General features: G+C 39.6%; 1 protein-coding gene across 1 annotated transcript in view; it reads left to right on the forward strand.

Moving 5' to 3' along the window:
• Positions 1–514: 514 nt before the first annotated feature.
• Positions 515–17640, forward strand: part of NAPB (NSF attachment protein beta) — a 57319-nt gene continuing 40193 nt past the window's right edge. The window contains exon 1 of the mRNA XM_037493807.2: positions 515–680. Within this exon, the coding sequence (XP_037349704.1) occupies positions 583–680 (98 nt within the window). The 5' untranslated portion in view covers positions 515–582. The remainder of the gene's footprint in view (positions 681–17640) is intronic.

A 17640-nucleotide genomic window follows, 5' to 3' on the forward strand; every position in this document is an offset into this window, starting at 1 on the left:
ATAAAAATAAATAAATCATTAAAAAAATGATTCTTTCAGGCCAGCTTAGCTTGCTGGGGGGTGGGGGGAAGGTCATCACGTGGTTAAATCAATTGCTTTGGGTGGCTGCATGAAATTCCCTTCTGTGAAACTTGCATTTGGGCTGAGAGTTCCAATCCGTTATCCCATCGCCCTATTTCAGTCATGCTGAGCAGGGATTCTGGGAACAATCTGATGTTGCGTATTTTTGGTTAACTTTACTGGCAGACAGCAGTCATTTCCCTTTTCCAGCGGACTTAACCGACTAAAGCTCACCTGGCCCTAGAATCCCCACTGAGGGTCACGCCTCCACCCCCGCCCCAAAACCCCGAGCAAAGGTGGTCCGCACCTTCGGTTCCCACCCGCTTGGCCCCACAGCCTTCTGGGAACTGTAGTTGACGTTTCCCTCATGTCCGCTGTCAGAGCAAAGCCTGGGACTACAACTCCCGACAGGCCTTGCGCGCGCGCCTGCGCCTCCACCCCACCCCCAGTCCCTGCGAGGGGAGAGGGAAGGCGCGGAAGGCTTGTGTGAGTCGCTCCGCAGTTAGTGGCGGCGCGGGCGAAATGGACAACGCCGGGAAGGAGCGTGAGGCGGTGCAGCTGATGGCGGAGGCAGAGAAGCGAGTCAAGGCCTCCCACTCCTTCCTTCGAGGGCTGTTTGGGTGAGCGCCAGATCGCGCGTACCCGGAGGGGGTCTCCGCTATTCGCGGGAGCCCTTCACGCGCCCCCTAGGACCCGGAAAACGCCCCAGGGGCCTTCAGTCATCGCTCACCTTTCGGAGATCCCCCCGGGGCCCCAGAACTACTCACATGCGCCCTCCAGAAGTCCCCTCAGTCCACCCCGGACTTGCCCTGCTGAACCCCCAAACGTCCCAGGGGCCCTCAGCTCCCGGGCGCCCTCCAGAGACTCCTCGGGACCCCCAGAGCCCCAATCCCAGATCCCTCCACGCCCCCTCGAGCCCCACGCTACCCTCGCGATGGTGGGGTGTCCCCGGCCTCTCCCTCCCGCGCCATCTCGGGTTTTTGCCCGGGGCCCCACACCGCCGTGGCGAGACCGGTTTGTTTTTTCGCCGCGGTTGAACCCGCATCACTCGAAACACCGGGTGTCGGGTAGACTTGGGGCACGCGCGGGAGGAACAGGGGGGGCGGGGCGGGGACCCCTGCGCCTGGCCGGCGCTCCTGGGGGCGTCCGGCCGGCTGTGGGCCGGGAGAGGCGCAGGGAGGGGAGCGCGGCGCCCCCCCTCCAGCGGTGGTGTGCGGGTTTGCCTTCCCCCAAGTAGACGTTTAGGTCATATACGTTGGATAAATGAATACGTTTTCGCAGCATAGTAGTTCCCTTCGCCAGAGATTGATGTAATTGCGGGGGCCTCCTGTTTGATTAAAGATAACGCAGCTCCGGCGTCTTTTGGGAATTACCGCTAATCTCCATGCTTTCCTAGGAAAGGTCTTAAATTCGGGAGCTTCTCAAAAGCAGCCTGCACTGCCAGCTCTCGGAAGAACCCTGGGCGGCTGAATATGTGAATGATTCAGCTGTTTATGATGAGAGAGGCAGAAAATTCCGTGGTGGTTTTTTTATTTTTCCTTCTAGAAGTGAAAGATGCTCTCTCTGCCCGCACCAAGAGCTTGTGTTTAATCCTGAGAAGGACTTGTGGTTCATACTGAGCCATTGTATTAGGCACAGTTTTAATTCTGTACAAATGCTTTTCACTCTTAGTTATAATACTTTTCTGTTCGTTGATACATCTTCAGGAAATGCTTAAATGGAGATTTCATATAGTGTCAGTGAAGATGGCAATACCTGTCAAGATCCTCTCAGAGGGTATTTATCCCAACTGGCTTCTAAATTTCTCATGTGATATATAATTTGGAAATATAACAATGATTATAAATTTGTTCCTCTTTAAAAATTATAGCAATACAAAAGGATCATGGCCTATTACTTGATGTTAACACCCAACAGTAGCTCCTTTTTCTGATTCACCAAAAATTTAAAATTTCCTCAGGTAAAATGTAATGTCACAGCACCTCCTTCCAGGTGGTGGTCTTAATGTCACAATGTATTTCAAGTCAGGGTGTGCTTCTCTGGAAGGGAATCTGGAATTGGCAAAGGAAAAAGACTGACAGCACTGATGCTTACCACTTTTTTTGTGAAAAATTGTTGCGTTGTTGTTTTTGTGAAACTAGGCCAAACCTTGAGCCAATAATCCTAAAGGATTTTGATCCTTTTTGTTTTTAAAAAAACACATCTTCTCTCCGTTGGTTGTCAGTCACTTACTTGATTAACAGACCATATAGGAAGACTTGTCTTCACTGCTCACTTACTTTAGCGTGGATGTCATTGTTTAACCTGGATACACCAGGTCACTTATTATCCTGATTCTGGCACCGACGACTAAATTATTTCACCTCTCTGTACCCCACTTTCCTGTTATAAAACTGGGGTAATAATAGTACATTTCATCCTAAATCACAGTCTTGTAAACCATTGTTATCTCAATACAAAAAATAGATTCACGAAAATATCTACTATATTTTACTTAATAAAGAAATTTTAGTAAAAAATACTACATTTCATAGTTTGCAAAGGTTCAATGAGTTTATTCTTGCAAAACATTTAGAACTGTTGAGGACAGTTGTTATAAGATTATGAAATATTAATTAGCATATTCATCAAAATAACTTTTATAAAAAATAAAAGTTATTTTTTATCAGGGAAGCAGAGAGCCAGACAGATTGACATTTCCAGGATTTCAGAGCCAAAGACCTTTTGGGCTTTTATCCTATTGAATACTGTTATTTTCAGTAATGCTTGGCTCTAGAAAAACTTGGGGAGGAAAAGTACACAGAATTCTGTGAGTTTTAATAGTATTATGTAATTATTTAAAGCCAATCGGCCTTGTTTTCCTGTTACTTACAATGGGAAGACAGATTTTCTATCACTTTCAGATGTTTAGAGTCCTATATTATATATGGTATCACTTATCTTGATCATCACCCTTGTAAACCTGAATATGTGTTGGTACACCCTGCCCCCCTTTCCTTAGCCTTAGAATTGTCCCCTTTTTGATGCTGTTCTACATGTTATCCTTCATTTAAATGGCAGCTTAGTTCATCTCTTTCTCATCAGACTCTTGAATTAACAGAACATACCATTATGAAAATCATCAGTATTATCTGAGCCCATATAACTGAAGAGCTGACCAGTTCATGCTTTAAAGGGACAGGTGATACTGTTTGTTGTAAGGATGTGGCAGCCATTAAAATGTTCTCAGTATATTGCAGATATTTCACATCAGATTTATTGTCAGTATCCTAATCGCAGATTAAAACCCATAAGCAGTTTATCTCCTGTTTCACTCAGTGTTCATCCACCACCCTCATTGGTTTTTTTGATAGTACTATATTCTCACTACTATACTATAGCTCTTCCCTTTTTGTTGCTTTCAGTAAAATTAGATGAAAACGTGCATTGAATATTCCCCAAAAAGTCATATGTTTCTTCTCATGTAAGTCACTCGTCCCTTCCTTGCCTGCAAAGATGTCACTATTCTTCCCCACATCCTTCCTGCAGGAAAAGAGCTGTTGGTGGCCGCAACTATCACTAGAAATCACTGTTAGTGGTGTTCTGTTTTTCTGCTTGACTGCCAGTTAAACAATGATGTGCTTTTGTAATTGTGAAATAAAACCAAAACTTACTCTCTCCGAAAGCCTTTGGCTATAGAAAACTACCATGAAAAGAGTAGTGTTTCATTGTTAGCAGAGGTGAGCTATTAAATTGTGAAGTTAATTTTATATTCTAATTTACCATCTTAATTAAGTACTAATATGATCTTAAAGTGGCCTGCATTTGACAGTAAGTCCTTTTGAATTGTAAAGGCCTTTATTAACTGTCCTTTCAGCTTTTGGTGGACCAGAATGGGGATAATCTGCCCCGTGCACACTGCAGAGAAGGGCTGTTTAAGTGCCAGTCGGAAGATATTCTGGGTGGTTAAGGCTTTCTTATCTTGTTTTGAATGTTCCCCAGTTTCAAAGTGTGTGAAAGAGCCATAAATCTGGCAGTGTCAGTAAATTTAATGAGAGGCCCTATTGGGTTATGTTGAGGTAATCATGAGTCAATCATTTCTTAGCTGCTTGTGAAAATGGGGAACATGTCTGACACCTTGTAGGACATTCATTCTCAGTAATCCTCACTCAGTATTACTTGACAAAGATTATGTTTTAAGTTTTGTCAAAATATGATGGGAACATGCAATGGCCTTTGTAAAGCATATGAGTCTTCCATTACTATAAATACTCAGGTGCAAATTGAACTTAGAAAAAAATCATTAGGGCATCCCTGGTGGCGCAGGGGGTTGAGTGCAGCTCTGTGAGGCTGTCTGTGGCCTTTGCGGCTCAAGTTCCATCCCCAGCCAGCTGGGGAGCAACCCGTATGGTGTGGCAGACCTCTCCTGTCTCGCCTGCTGCTCCCCTTAGCAGTATATTTCAGTACATTTGCCTGTTCTGCTCCCTGCTCTCTCTGGTGAATCTTCTCAACACCCCACAACTCTGGCTTGTACCCCACTTCTAAAAAAATTATTTTAAAAAAATCATTAAACCTAGATTTTCTTAAAGCTAGGTGGTGTAATATAAGAAATATATTAATTTATATAATGATAGAAATAGAATAGTATCATGTAATCTATGTATTGGTTATTTTAGGTATCATAAAACATTATATATGAACTATTATAATGTGTATTGTTATATGTTGAAAAAACAAATAAAAGCCCTGGTTTTCAGATTTACTAGTTTGGTGACCCTGTCCAAATAAATGGTACACAAAGCTTCTAGGTTTTTTTTTTTTTTCTTAGCTTTCAAATGGTCAGAGGAATAGAATAGAATCTGCTTTTCAGTGTTGTAATTGAATGGGGTATTATTAAGTTGCACAGAGCTATATTACTGTTAATTATAATCATTTGGTTTCTAATTTTAGTGTCAAGTTACAGTTTGTATGTCAAACAATAAACTATTGCCAGATTGTCCTTTTTCTGTTTGTATTTTTGCAGAGTTCACCATATATCCTCTCGTTCTTGTGAACCCTATGAGGTACAGAATTGTTTAGAAGAGGTGGGGAGGACCTTGTGGTGGTATGTGGCTCTAGAATGTAAACTCCTGGCAGTCGTCCTATTTTTTTGTTGTGTCCTGACACCTCAGCAGCATGTGCAGATTGGTGGAGAGAATGAACGCACAAATGCTAAATACCGTTTTACTCTTTTGCCCATTTTCAGTAGCAAAGGCAAACAAAGTAAAGGGAAGTTCATGTCACTTCTGTGTTTTAATTAAGCATGTGTTTATTATAAATGGAGCTTATTGTAAGCAAGGATGATTTAGTTAAAATCTAACAAATTGCTAGATCAGTGCTTTCTTGGATTAAAGTATATATTTTTTCATGGTAGGGAAATACCAGTTCTTTTAATGGGTGTTTTCATTAGGTATTGAATACACCTATATATACATATATTTTTTAAAGATTTATTTATTTATGTATACAAGAACGGGGGTGTAGGCCAGAGGTGCGGGGTGTGAGAGGATTCACCAGAGACAGAGTGGGGAATAGAACAGGCAGATCTACTGAAATACTCTGCTAAGGGGAGCAGTGGGCGAGTCAGGAGAGGTCTGCTGCGCCATGTGGGTGCTCCCTGGCTGGCGGGGAATCGAACTCGTGCTATGGTGGCTGCGGGATAGCTTTATAGGTTGCGTCTTAACCCCTTGTGCCACCTGGAGGCCTTTTCAATATCTGGTGTGTTAATAAAAGCATGGTTTTGCTTCGTATTTTTTTTAAGATTTTATTTATTTATTTTCTTATTTAAATTTTATTTTTATAGATTTTATTTTTGCATAGAAGAACTGGGGTGTAGGCTAGAGAGGTGCCGAAGCAGGGGGGGGGAGGTTTCCTGGGGGCGTGGGCGGTGAGAGGCTTCACCAGAGACAGAGTGGGAAGCAAAATAGGCAGATCTACTGAAATACATTGCTAGGTAGACAGCCAGTGAGACAGGAGAGGTCAACTGGGCTGTGTGGGTTAGCTCCCTGGCTGGGCATCAAACTTAGGTTATGTGGGTAGTAGCACTGAGACTTAATCCCTGGGCCACCAGGGAAGCCCTGCTTCTTAGCATTAATGCATTAATAAATGGATATCTTCATATTGAGCTGTCTTGGCATTCCTTGAATAACCCCTCTGGATTATAATGTACTGTTTTTTAATGGACCATTGCATCTGTTTTAAAAAATTTTATTTTGAATTCTATTTACTATCCTCTTTTATAGTCTTTATCAGATGAAGTGTTGATGTAGGTACTTCATAAAAAGAAGTAGATCTTTTTATACCCATGCTCTGGTCTTTGAAGGTTTAAGTAGAATAGCCTTATTGTGAAACCAGGTCTAGTTTTGAGATGGATTTTTTTTTTGGAATGTATTTTTCTTTGATCATTTTCTCTTTTCTTTCTTTGGAATTTCACATGTTTCTGTCTATTGAGATCAGTTTGGTAAATTGTATTTTCCTAGGAAAATTATTCATTCAGAATTTATTTACAGATCTGTGCAAAGTAGTTTTTTATTATTTAAAATTTGTCTTTATGTCCATAGCTATTTCCCTTTTTTCACTTCTTTTGTATTGTACTTTTCCCCTTTTCTGTTGATTTTTCTTCTTTCCTAAACAATGAATATTTTTGTTGTTGTTGTAATTTTATTTATTTTTTTAATTTTTACACCATTGTTCATTTTTAAACAATATTTGCTTCCCCCACCCCCTCAGGTGTAGTCCCATAGAATTTCCTTCACCAATGCACCTGTGCACCATCACCTCAGTCCCCTGTGCTCCTCCCTCCCTCTGATCCCTCTCCCTCCTCCTCCCCTGCAGTGTGTCTCTCATTTATAATTGTCTGTTTTTGCTTTGTTGTGTTTTGTACTGTTACTATTTTTTTACACTGATGTCTTACTTGGTTCCCCTATATTCCTACTATAAGTGAAACCATCTCTTGTTTTTCTTTTCCTTCTGGCTTATTTTACTGAGCATAATTCCTTCTACCTCCATCCACATTGCTGCGGATGGCATGAGTTTATCTTTTTTGATTGCTGAATAATATTCCAACAATAAATATTTTTAATCATTAGTTCTACTAGTTTTCTGCCTTATTAATCTCTGCACTTATCTTTTTAACTTTCTTTTGTTACCCCCTTTTTTTAAGGGGGAGCAGTTGGAGAGTGATATTTAACTTACTGTTTCCATTATTGAGTTTATATGGATACAATTATTTATGGATGAATTTTCCTTTTATGTTTTCATTGTATCCCATAGATCCTGGGGGGGGGGGGGGCGTGTGTGTGTTTAGTTTTTCTCCTTTTTGATCCCAGACTTGTAAGGGTTTTGTTCTGAGTAGAAGGGCCTTTTTGTATATCATCATCTCTAGTTTTACTTTGTTATGACAAAAGAACTTAAGGATTTCTCTGCCACCTAATGCATGATTAGTGTACACTTGAGCAAGTGAATGTTGTCTTATCAGAGTGTGGGATTTGATAGAGATCCCTAAGTTCTAGTTATTTGCTATATTTTCTTTCATGTCTGCGTTTACTGTTTTGTCGACTTGATCTGTTTTGGACTAAAAGGGATTTATTAATGTCTCTATATTGTGTCTTATAGTTTCTGCTTTATGAAAGTGCTTACTGTGTTTTGGTACCTCGATATAACTAACAAAACTCCGTTATAAATTGTATCTTTAGAGTTATGAAGTGAACTTCCTAGATCTGACAGTCTTGAACCCAAATTCTACCTGTCTCATACCATGATAGCAATTCCTGCTTTCTTAGTGTTTATATGTGCCCCCTGTAGGACTGTATTATGTAAGAGGATTATGCATCCTATCTGTTGGCATGTGACCTCTGCTGCCCAGCTCTGAGAAGAGCACACCCTACACCTCCTTCCTCCAGAGTCTGGTTTTTGGCCTGAGATTGACTTGAAGGAGTGTGAATAAAAAGGGTACATGCTTTCTCTGAGCAGAATACTCATCCCCCCCAATACTTCTGCCATGGCTTTTTTTCTTCTGTGATGCAAGAAAGGTACACCCCAGATTGGGGCTGTATTCCAGAATACAGGAAGATGACCCATGGAGATAGAACAAGAACAGTCACAGCCTGCCTGCAATAACAGATGAAGTGAGCCAGGGAGAAATGGGAGATATGGGGGTTGTTTGTTGTTGCATCAAAATTGGTTGATCTATTTGGTACACATTTTTTTTTTAATTAGTTTTTTTTTTTTTTAAAGCTGGGGTACAGGCCAGAGGCACGGGAGGGTGAAAGGAGTCACCAGAGACAGAGTGGTGAGCAGAACAGGCAGGTGACGGAAATACACTGCTGAGGGGAGCAGCACGACAGGAGAGGTCTGCCACGTATTTGGTACACTTTTGACCAGCTCTCTCAAAGCTTTCAGAATAGCTTTATTTTAGTTGTATCTTTGGTATTGAGCAGAGTTGGGTCTTGTCGAGTGAGCAAATCTAAACAGCCATTACATTATAGGTATAACTGATAAGTATTTTTAATTGTCATCTTTATTATGAATTTGTATTTATCATGTATGTTGCTTTATCTATAATTTTTCTTTATCTGATCCCTTTTTTAATTTGGAAAGTTTTGCTTTTTGTTATACTAGTTACCTATATACTCTAAATCTTTAATACCCTTAGTGCCATTTCTTTACTTAGACATCTGGGTTTTTTGTTGTTGTTGTTTGTTTGATTTTGTTTTTTTGTTTTTTGCTCTGGTCAGTGAGTATGTTCTACTTTGTGCCAGTCAGTGAGTATGTTCTACTTCCTGCTTTGGACAGAATGGCTTTGACTGGCTATCTAATCATTGATTCATACCTTCTTTCCCCCTGCTTGAGCTTCTTGAAATCTTTTTTCCTGTGTTGCCTTACTGTGTATGTTATTGAAGTCTCATGCTAATCTGATTTTCTTATTTTTGTAAGTGATTTTGTCTTATTGCCTGGGAGCCCAGAGATTTTCTTTATTTATAAAATCTATCAATAATAGTCTTAATAGGATGTGTTTCACAATAGACTATTCTGGGTCAGTTTTCCCTGTGACATACAGGTCCTTTAGTATTTAGATTCAGACCTTTTGTTTCCCTAAAATTTTCTGAGATTGTAATTCTAAATATTCAGTGTTTTTCCCCCCTCCCTTCTTCAGGGACTCTGATTACTTGGATATTGACTCTTTTTGCTTATCCTCTGTATCACTTTTTCTCTAGTCTTTTTCCTCCTTTATTTCATTTCCATTCTCTTGGTCGTTTTTATTTTTGTCATTAGTGTCAGTAGAATCTATTCTTTCCTTCTTTGTGTTACAGCTAAGATTTCATTTCTGAGATAATTTGGTCTTCTAGAATTGAAACAAATCATTTGTCTCATTTTTTTTATACAAGAGTTTTGCTGTTGGCAATTTATGGGCGATTGTATTATCCCTTGTTGATCTGTGTGGGGTTTTGAGTTTGTGTTGACAAATTTGTTTTTAGGCACCCAACATTATCTTATAGGAATCACAGAATCGTCAATAAATTTTGAAGATTGAAGCTCACTTTAAAGATTGGATTTTTAGGGGCCTCCCCGGTGGCGCAGCGGTTGAGTGCTGGGTTGCGAAGCTGCCCGCAGCCTCTGCAGCGCTGGTTCGATCCCCAGCTGCTCCCCAGCCACCAGAGGAGGGTCCCACATGGCGCGCAGACCTCTCCTGCCGCCCGCTGCTCCCCTCAGCGGTGTACTTCGGTCCTTCTGCCTGCTCTGCTCCCTGCTCTGGCTCTGGTGAATTCCCTCACCCTCCCGCGCTTCTGACTGTACCCAGTGCTTGTATAAATAATAAATAAATAAATCTTTAAAAAAAAAAAAAATTAAAAAAAAAAAAAAATAAAGATTGGATTTTTATAGACTGAAATAAAAATAAAAACTTCCATTGGCAAGTCATGTTGTATGTGACTGTCATTCCCGAGTATATCTAGTAATTACCATTTTTAGCTCTCTTGTGTGTTTAAGAATCTTGACTTCTTTTATTAACAGCTCCAGTCTATACCCCCTCTGTAAGAAAGATGAGTGCCCAAATCAAATTGATCCGTTGAGACTATCATCAAAATTAAGTTCAGTTCTCATAAACTTCATTTCAGGAAATTATGCTTACACATTCCATCCCCCAGCCCCCAAGCCCTTAATCCCTGGGGCCCCTTGTCCTTCCCCTACCTCTTCCCTCAGGGCAGGTAGACACCTCAGAACCCTGTAGATGCTGATTGGTGTCCACTAGTATTTGAAAGTGTTTTTACATGGTTGAATTATATGCTAAATGAATGTCCAGTATTTTTTGAACATAATTTTCTCAGATTCCCTCTGTTTGTTGAAAATGGCTGCATTTCATCCTTTTTTACATCATCTTGATCCCATTTATCTGTAGAAGATTTAGGCTACTTCCATATCCTAACTATTATAAGTAATGCTGTTGTGAATATTATTGGATATATGGGATTGTTTATTGATGGTTTCATATTCTGTGGATATATGCCCAAAGATGGGATTGCTGGTTGGTTTGGTATTCTCATGTTTAATTTTTAAGATAAATCCAGGTGCTTTAATGGTTTCACTAGTTCACATTCCCATCAGCAGTGAAATAGGATTCCTCCTTCTCGGCATCCTCTCCAGCACTTGTTAGGGGTCTTTTTAATACATGGCATTCTCAAGGGTATAAGATGATTTCCCACTGTGGTTTTAACCTATATTTCTCTTGTTAGAAGGGACAATGGACATTTTTTGATATCTTTTGGTCTTTTGAATGTACCCTTTGGTGAATTGTCTGTTTATGTCTGCCGCCCATTTGTTTTTTTACTGTTGAATTATGTGGTTTTTTTTTAAATCTATTTTGGATACTAATCCCTTCTCAGTTATGTTGAGTTAAATATTTTCTCCCATTCAGTAGGGTGTCTATTCAATCATTTTGTGTTTTCTTTCTCTATATAGGAGCTTTTTAACTTGAGGTAATCCCAGTTGTTTATTTCTGTTTTTAATTCCTTTGCAAAATGAGAGGTTGAATTACCAAAAATATCTTTGTTGTTGCTATCCTGGAATATATTGCCAATGATTTCTCCTATGTATTTTATTGTTGCAGGTCTTATATGTAAATAAATCTTTAATCCATGTGGAATTTAATTGTATACATGGTATTAGCAAGTAATCCAAGTTCATTCTTTTGTGTGTGGCTTTTCAATTTTCCTAGCACCTTTTATTAAGGACATTCCCCGTTTTTTGGTCATGGATGTTTTATCATAGATTAGGTACTGGTATATGCATGTGTTTATTTCTGGCCTTTTGATTCTGTTCTGTTGATCCATGTACCTATTTTTGTGTCAATACCTATTGTTTTTAATACTGCTGCTCTGTAGTAAAATTGAAGTTAGGTAACATGAGACCTCCACTTCACTCCTTTATTTCCCAGGGTTACTTTTGCAATTTGAGGCCTTCTGTGGTTCCCTATAAATTTCAGTATTTTTTCTTCATTTTCCTTGAAAATTATTGCCGATAGTTTGATAGTTTGCATTAAATGTGTTTATCATTTTAAGCAAAATGGTCATTTCGGTTATATTGATTTTCCCCACTTAACAGCATAGGATATCTTCTTCCATCTACTTATGTCACTAAGTCCTTTAATAACATCTTGTACTTATTGTATAGAACTTTTAGCTTCTTTGTTAGGTTGATTCAAGATACTTAACTTCTTTTTGAAGCAATTATAAATGGAGTTATTTTCTTAATTCCTTTTCCTTGTTTATTAAAAAAACAAAACTGGATTTTTGTATGTTGATTTTCTAGGCTGCCACTTTATTGTATTCATCTGTTTCTAATAACTTTTCATGGAATATTTAGGATTTTCTATATATAATATCATATCATCTGCAAATAGTGATAGTTTCACATCTTTTCTTACTTAGATTTTTATTTTCTGTGTTTGTTTGGTAGCTTTGGCCAGACCTTTTAGTGCTAAAGTAGAAATGGTGACAATGGACATCCTTATCTTGTGCCAGATCTTATTGGCTATCTTTCAGTTTTTCACTGTAGAATCATATTACTTGTTAATTTGTACTATATGGCCTTTATTATATTGAGGTAGTTTTCCTCTGTTCCCATCTTGGTTCGTGTTTTATCAAATGGTTGTTGAAACTTATCAAATACTTTCTCTGTAGCTATTGATATTATTATATTAATTTAATCTTTTGTTGATATGAGTATTACATTAATTGGTTTGTGTAAACCATTCTTGCATCCCTGAGATGAATCCCACTCTCTCATGGTGTATAATCCTGTGATACACTGATGAATTTGATTTGCTAGTATTTTGTTGAAAATTTTTGCATCGATGTTCATAAGGGATATTGTTCTGTAGTTTTCTTGTGATTTCAGCATAAGGTAATGTTGGCATCCTAAAATGAATTGGGAAACATTTCTCTGTTAAGATCAATTTGAACAAGGTGAGAATTAGCTCTTCTTTAAAATGGGATAGAATTTATTTGTGAAGCCATTTGGTCCTGGGCTTTTCTTTCTCAGAAGATTTTTTATTAGTGTTTGAGTTTCCATGTTTGTAATCAGTTTGTTTTGCTAGCAGTTTTCTTCCCACTTAAGATGGCTTTTTCAAAGTTGATTTCTAGTAATAGGGCATTGTGAGCAGAGAAGGATATAGGCATTTATTATTATTATTATTATTATTATTTATTTATTTATTTATTTATTTATTTATTTATACAAGCACTGGGTACAGTCAGAAGCGCGGGAGGGTGAGAGAATTCACCAGAGCCAGAGCGGGGAACAGAACAGGCAGACTGACGAAATACACTGCTGAGGGGAGCAGTGGGCACGGCAGGAGAGGTCTGCGTGCTATGTGGGACCCTCACCAGCGGCCGGGGATCGAACTGGCACTGCAGAGGCTGTGGGCAGCTTTGCAGCCCAGCGCTCAGCCGCTGCACCACCAGGGGAGGCCCTAAAATTTATTTTTAAATTAATTTATTTTCTTACATCGTTAATTTTTGGACAGTACCCTCACATGTAGTCCTGGTAGTTCTCCCATCACTATAGCACCTGTGATCCATCCCCAGAGTCCCTTGTGCTCTCCCCTCCCCTGTATTGACCCTCTTCTCTCCCACTTCCCTGCTGTATGCCTCAGATCTATGGTTTGCCTGCAGGTTTTGTCTTTTTCCTGACCCATTGTTTGGTTCCTCTGTAGTCTGCATATATGAAATCATGTGAATTCATTCAGTATTTATCTTTTTCCTTCTGACTTGGTCTTAAGTATAATTTTGATCTTTGTGGTTTTGCTGACAATTGACTTATGTCCCAAGATATGTTCTACTCTTGAAAATGTCCCTTGTGCCCTTGAAAAATGTTTATGCCGCAGTTCTTGTGTGAAATGCTTTGTATATTTCGTCTAGCTCCTTCTTTAAAGCTGTTGTTTCCTTATTTTACTTTGTCTTATTGATCTATTATTGTAAGTGGGGTATTGAAGTTCCCTAGTATTATTTTGCTGTTATCAGTATCTCTCTTTAGTTCTGTTACTGCCTTTTGTATCTGTTTTCCATCATTCAGTACATATGCATGTCATTTTTTGTGTTAGCCTCTTAATCATGGTGTCTTTATCCTTTACTATCCTTCTTAATTGAAAAAGTCTGTTTTATTTTTTATTATATATAAATATAGTTGTCCTTGACTTTATTGTTTGGTTGCCATTTGCTTCTATATCTGTCTCCCAATCTTTAATTCTAAATCTGTGCTTGTCTTTGTTGATAAGGTGAGTTTCTTGTATATAGCAGAAGGTTAGACTTTGTTTTGAAATTCATTCAGCTACTCTACAGCTTTTCACTGGTGAGTTCAGGTGATTTACATTTAAGGTGATTATTGAGATATAAGTGCTTGTTGCCATTTGGTTATGTTTTTAGCTTTTGTTTTGGTTTGTCTTATGTTTTTAATTTTTCTGAGGACCTCTGTCAGATTTTAAGTCCCATTTCTGTTGTCTTATGTGTTACTTCTGTTATTTTTTTTTTTTTGAGGATTATACTGAGGTTAGTATATGATGGGCTATTTGTGTGACTCATTGGACTGTCTTGTCTCTGAATGGTTCTAGTGTGCCATATTTTCCCTTTCCTCCTCCTCCATGTTAAACAATTTAAGTGTCTATTGCCTCAATATTAATTGTTGTATTGCTTTATTATAGCCCCATTAGAATTTCTTTCACATGCAGCTTTTAGTATTTACTTTTCAGTGAAGCTCCTTACTCTTCTATCTTGACTGTTGGATCTTGCTGGGTAAAGGATCCTGGGCTGGAAGTCTAAGTATTTTATATATATTTCCAGTCCCTTTGTACTTATAATGTTTCTGCTGAGCAGTCTGCTGAGTCTAATTGTGCTTCCCTTAAAAGTTATCCTTTTTTCTCTTGCTATTTTTAATCTACCCTTGTCATTTGTTCTTGACAACTTTATTTTTATGAGTCTTGGTGCATGTCTGTCTGGTGTTATTTGTTTGGAACTCTTTGGGCCTCTTGAATCATAACTTCTGCTTCATTTCCCAGAGTGAGATGGTTTTCAGTGATTTTTTTTTTTAAATAGGTTTTCTTTGCCTTTCTCTTTTTCTTTTCCTCTTGGGATCCCCTTATTTCTGTTTAATTTATCCCAGAGAGCTCTTACACAGTATTCATTTTTTTAAAGGATTTATTATTTATTTATGCATATAAGAGCTGGGGTACAGGCCAGAGATGCGGGGGGTGAGAGAATTCACCAGAGATAGAGTGGGGAATAGAACAGACAGACTGACTGAAATCCACTGCTGAGGGGAGCAGCAGACGAGTTAGGAGAGGTCTGCTGCGCATGTGGATATCTCCCTGGCGGGGGAATGAACCTGTGTTGCAGTGACTGCGGATAGCTTCATAGATTGCGTCTTAACCCCTTGTGCCACCGGGGAGGCCCATCATTCTATCCTGTGTTTGCTAACGTGTTTTGGAGCTCAGTAATTCTCTCAGTTGCATCTGTTTGTCTACTATTGAGACTGCAGTTGTAATTTTAAAATCATCTATAGTGTGTTTACAATAGCTAAGCTTTGGAAACAACCCAAATGCCCAAAAATAGATGACTGGATCAAGAAGATGTGGTACATATATACCATGGAATATTACTCAGCATTCAAAAAAGATAAACACATGCAATTTGCGGCAACATGGATGGAGCTGGAAGGGATCATGCTCAGCGAAATAAGCCAAAATGAAAAAGAAAAATACCGGATGGTCTCACTCATAGCAGGAATCTAGAAAACTTAAATAAGGGACCAGGAAAATGAATATAAGAAAGTGAAAATCAAAATCAACAAAAAACTATGAACCAGAGACACTTTTTGGGGGGGTGGGGGGCGGGAGGGGAAGGATTGGGGTCAGAATGGGGCGTTTGCAATTGTATGGGGGAATATAAAAATAAAATTTATTATTTAAAAAAAAAAAAGAAAATAAATTTCATATTCTACAAACCCTAGAAGCAAAGCTAAAATAGCAAAATAACTAAATGTGGAGAGCTTCAAAGCCAAAAAAGAGATAGATTGCGAAGGGGTGCAAAAAAATTTTGGGGGTGATGCATATGTACATTATGTTAATTGTGTTATTGGTTTCATGGTTATATTCATATGTCAAAACATATCAAACTGTGACTTCATATATAAACAGCTAATTGTGGGCCTCCCCGGTGGCGCAGTGGTTGAGCGCTGGGTTGCGAAGCTGCCCGCGGCCTCTGCAGCGCCGGTTCAATCCCCGGCTGCTCCCCGGCCACGGGAGGAGGGTCCCACATGGCGCGCAGACCTCTCCTGCCACCCGCTGCTCCCCTCAGCAGTGTACTTCGGTCCTTCTGCCTGCTCTGCTCCCCGCTCTGGCTCTGGTGAATTCTCTCACCCTCCCGCGCTTCTGACTGTACCCAGTGCATGTATAAACAAAACAAACAAACAAACAAATAAATAAATAAATAAAACATGCCTCTATAAAAAATAAATAAATAAACAGCTAATTGTATGTCAATTATACCTCTGTAATTCTGTTTGAAAAAAGCAATGGAATATGAAAAGAGTTGCAGAGTCAATGAAATAAAAAGAGAACCATCCTAATAACACTAAAAAAAAAAAAAAATCATCTATAGTGTTTTTCAACTCTGTTATTTCTAAATGTAGCTGGCTCATATTTTCATTATCTTTATATTATTGTTGTTTTATTTCCTCTTGTTTTTTTTTAAAGATTTATTTATTTTTATACAAGAACCAGGGTACAGGCCAGATGCGCGGGAGGGTGAGAGGATTCACCAGAGACAGAGCGGGGAATAGAACAGGCTGACTGAAGAAATACACTCCTGAGGGGAGCAGTGGGTGAAACAGGAGAGGTCTGCTGCACCATGTGTGATTCTCACCAGCCGGCCAGGATCATACCTCCTCTTGTTTTCTTAAGATCCACTGGCACTGTTACCTGAATTCCCATTCTATCACGCTCTGCAACTCCATTGAGTCCAGGCTCCTTTCGGGGTCGCCCCCCACCCTCACCCCACCCTATCCCACCCCACCCCCCAGCATTTGTAGTGTGTTTTTCTGTCTCATTTTCAGTCTTGTATGGGTTTTGGTAGGGACAGATTTTCCACTGTTTCAGTTTTTATTTTTTTTGCCACTGGAGTAGTTGGAACTGACACCAGTGAGGGCAGTAGGTGTAAAAGAGGACCAGGGTAATAGACATCAAAGGATCATCTCCAGTAGACTCAGGAATTTGAACTAGTGAAGCATTTCTTATTGGGGAGTGGCTTGTGCTTTGGATATTTCAACCTGGGGTGAGGAGCGGCAGGTGTTTAGGATCTCTTAGTATGGGCTAAAGCAGAAGCTTCTTCATTAGGGAAGTTCAAGTACTCTGACCTAATTCAGGCTGCAATGTCTGTGTTATGAACCTCAGATTTAAGCCTGTAGTCCTCATACTGTGTTTCCTCTTCTCCATCTCTGCAGCAATGCCCCCTCCGCCCCAGGTGCCTGCTCATGCACCCCCTTATCCAGTGCAGTGCAAGTCTTAGGAGTCCCAGTGTTGGAGTGGGCGGGAGCCAGTAGCTGTAGGGGGCTCTGCACCACTGCCGTTCTCCTTCTTGTGGCCTCTTGTGGGATGTACTGCTGAGTTCCCACTCTAAACAGAGTTCACTCCATTTTTGCAAACCTTTTCCATTGGGCTGATGCTGCTGTGTGTAAGGTGATAGTCAGTTTTTCTCTCAGGGTTTTTTGGGGGGCTTGTTTTGTATCAGTTTTGTTGGGTCTGTGTCAGGAGGAAACAAACCTGATGTCTTCGCTCTGCTGCCATCTTGCTGGACTCCCAAATATGTTTGTCAGACAGCCCTTCAATGTCTTGGCCTATTTCTTGTGACTGAAAATCTGCAATGACTTTTCTTTTTTTTTTCCATATTAAAATATATTTTTATTTTCTACTTTTAAATTGACATATAAACAGTATACAGCAGAATTAGAAACACAGAGGAGTTACTATGTAATTCCTGCAGGGTAAGGAAAAATGTCAGGCTTTTCTGCCCTCCC

Source organism: Talpa occidentalis, unplaced genomic scaffold, assembly GCF_014898055.3.
Source record: "Talpa occidentalis isolate TD23 unplaced genomic scaffold, MPIMG_talOcc4v2.1 talOcc4.10, whole genome shotgun sequence".
NCBI lineage: Eukaryota > Metazoa > Chordata > Mammalia > Eulipotyphla > Talpidae > Talpa > Talpa occidentalis.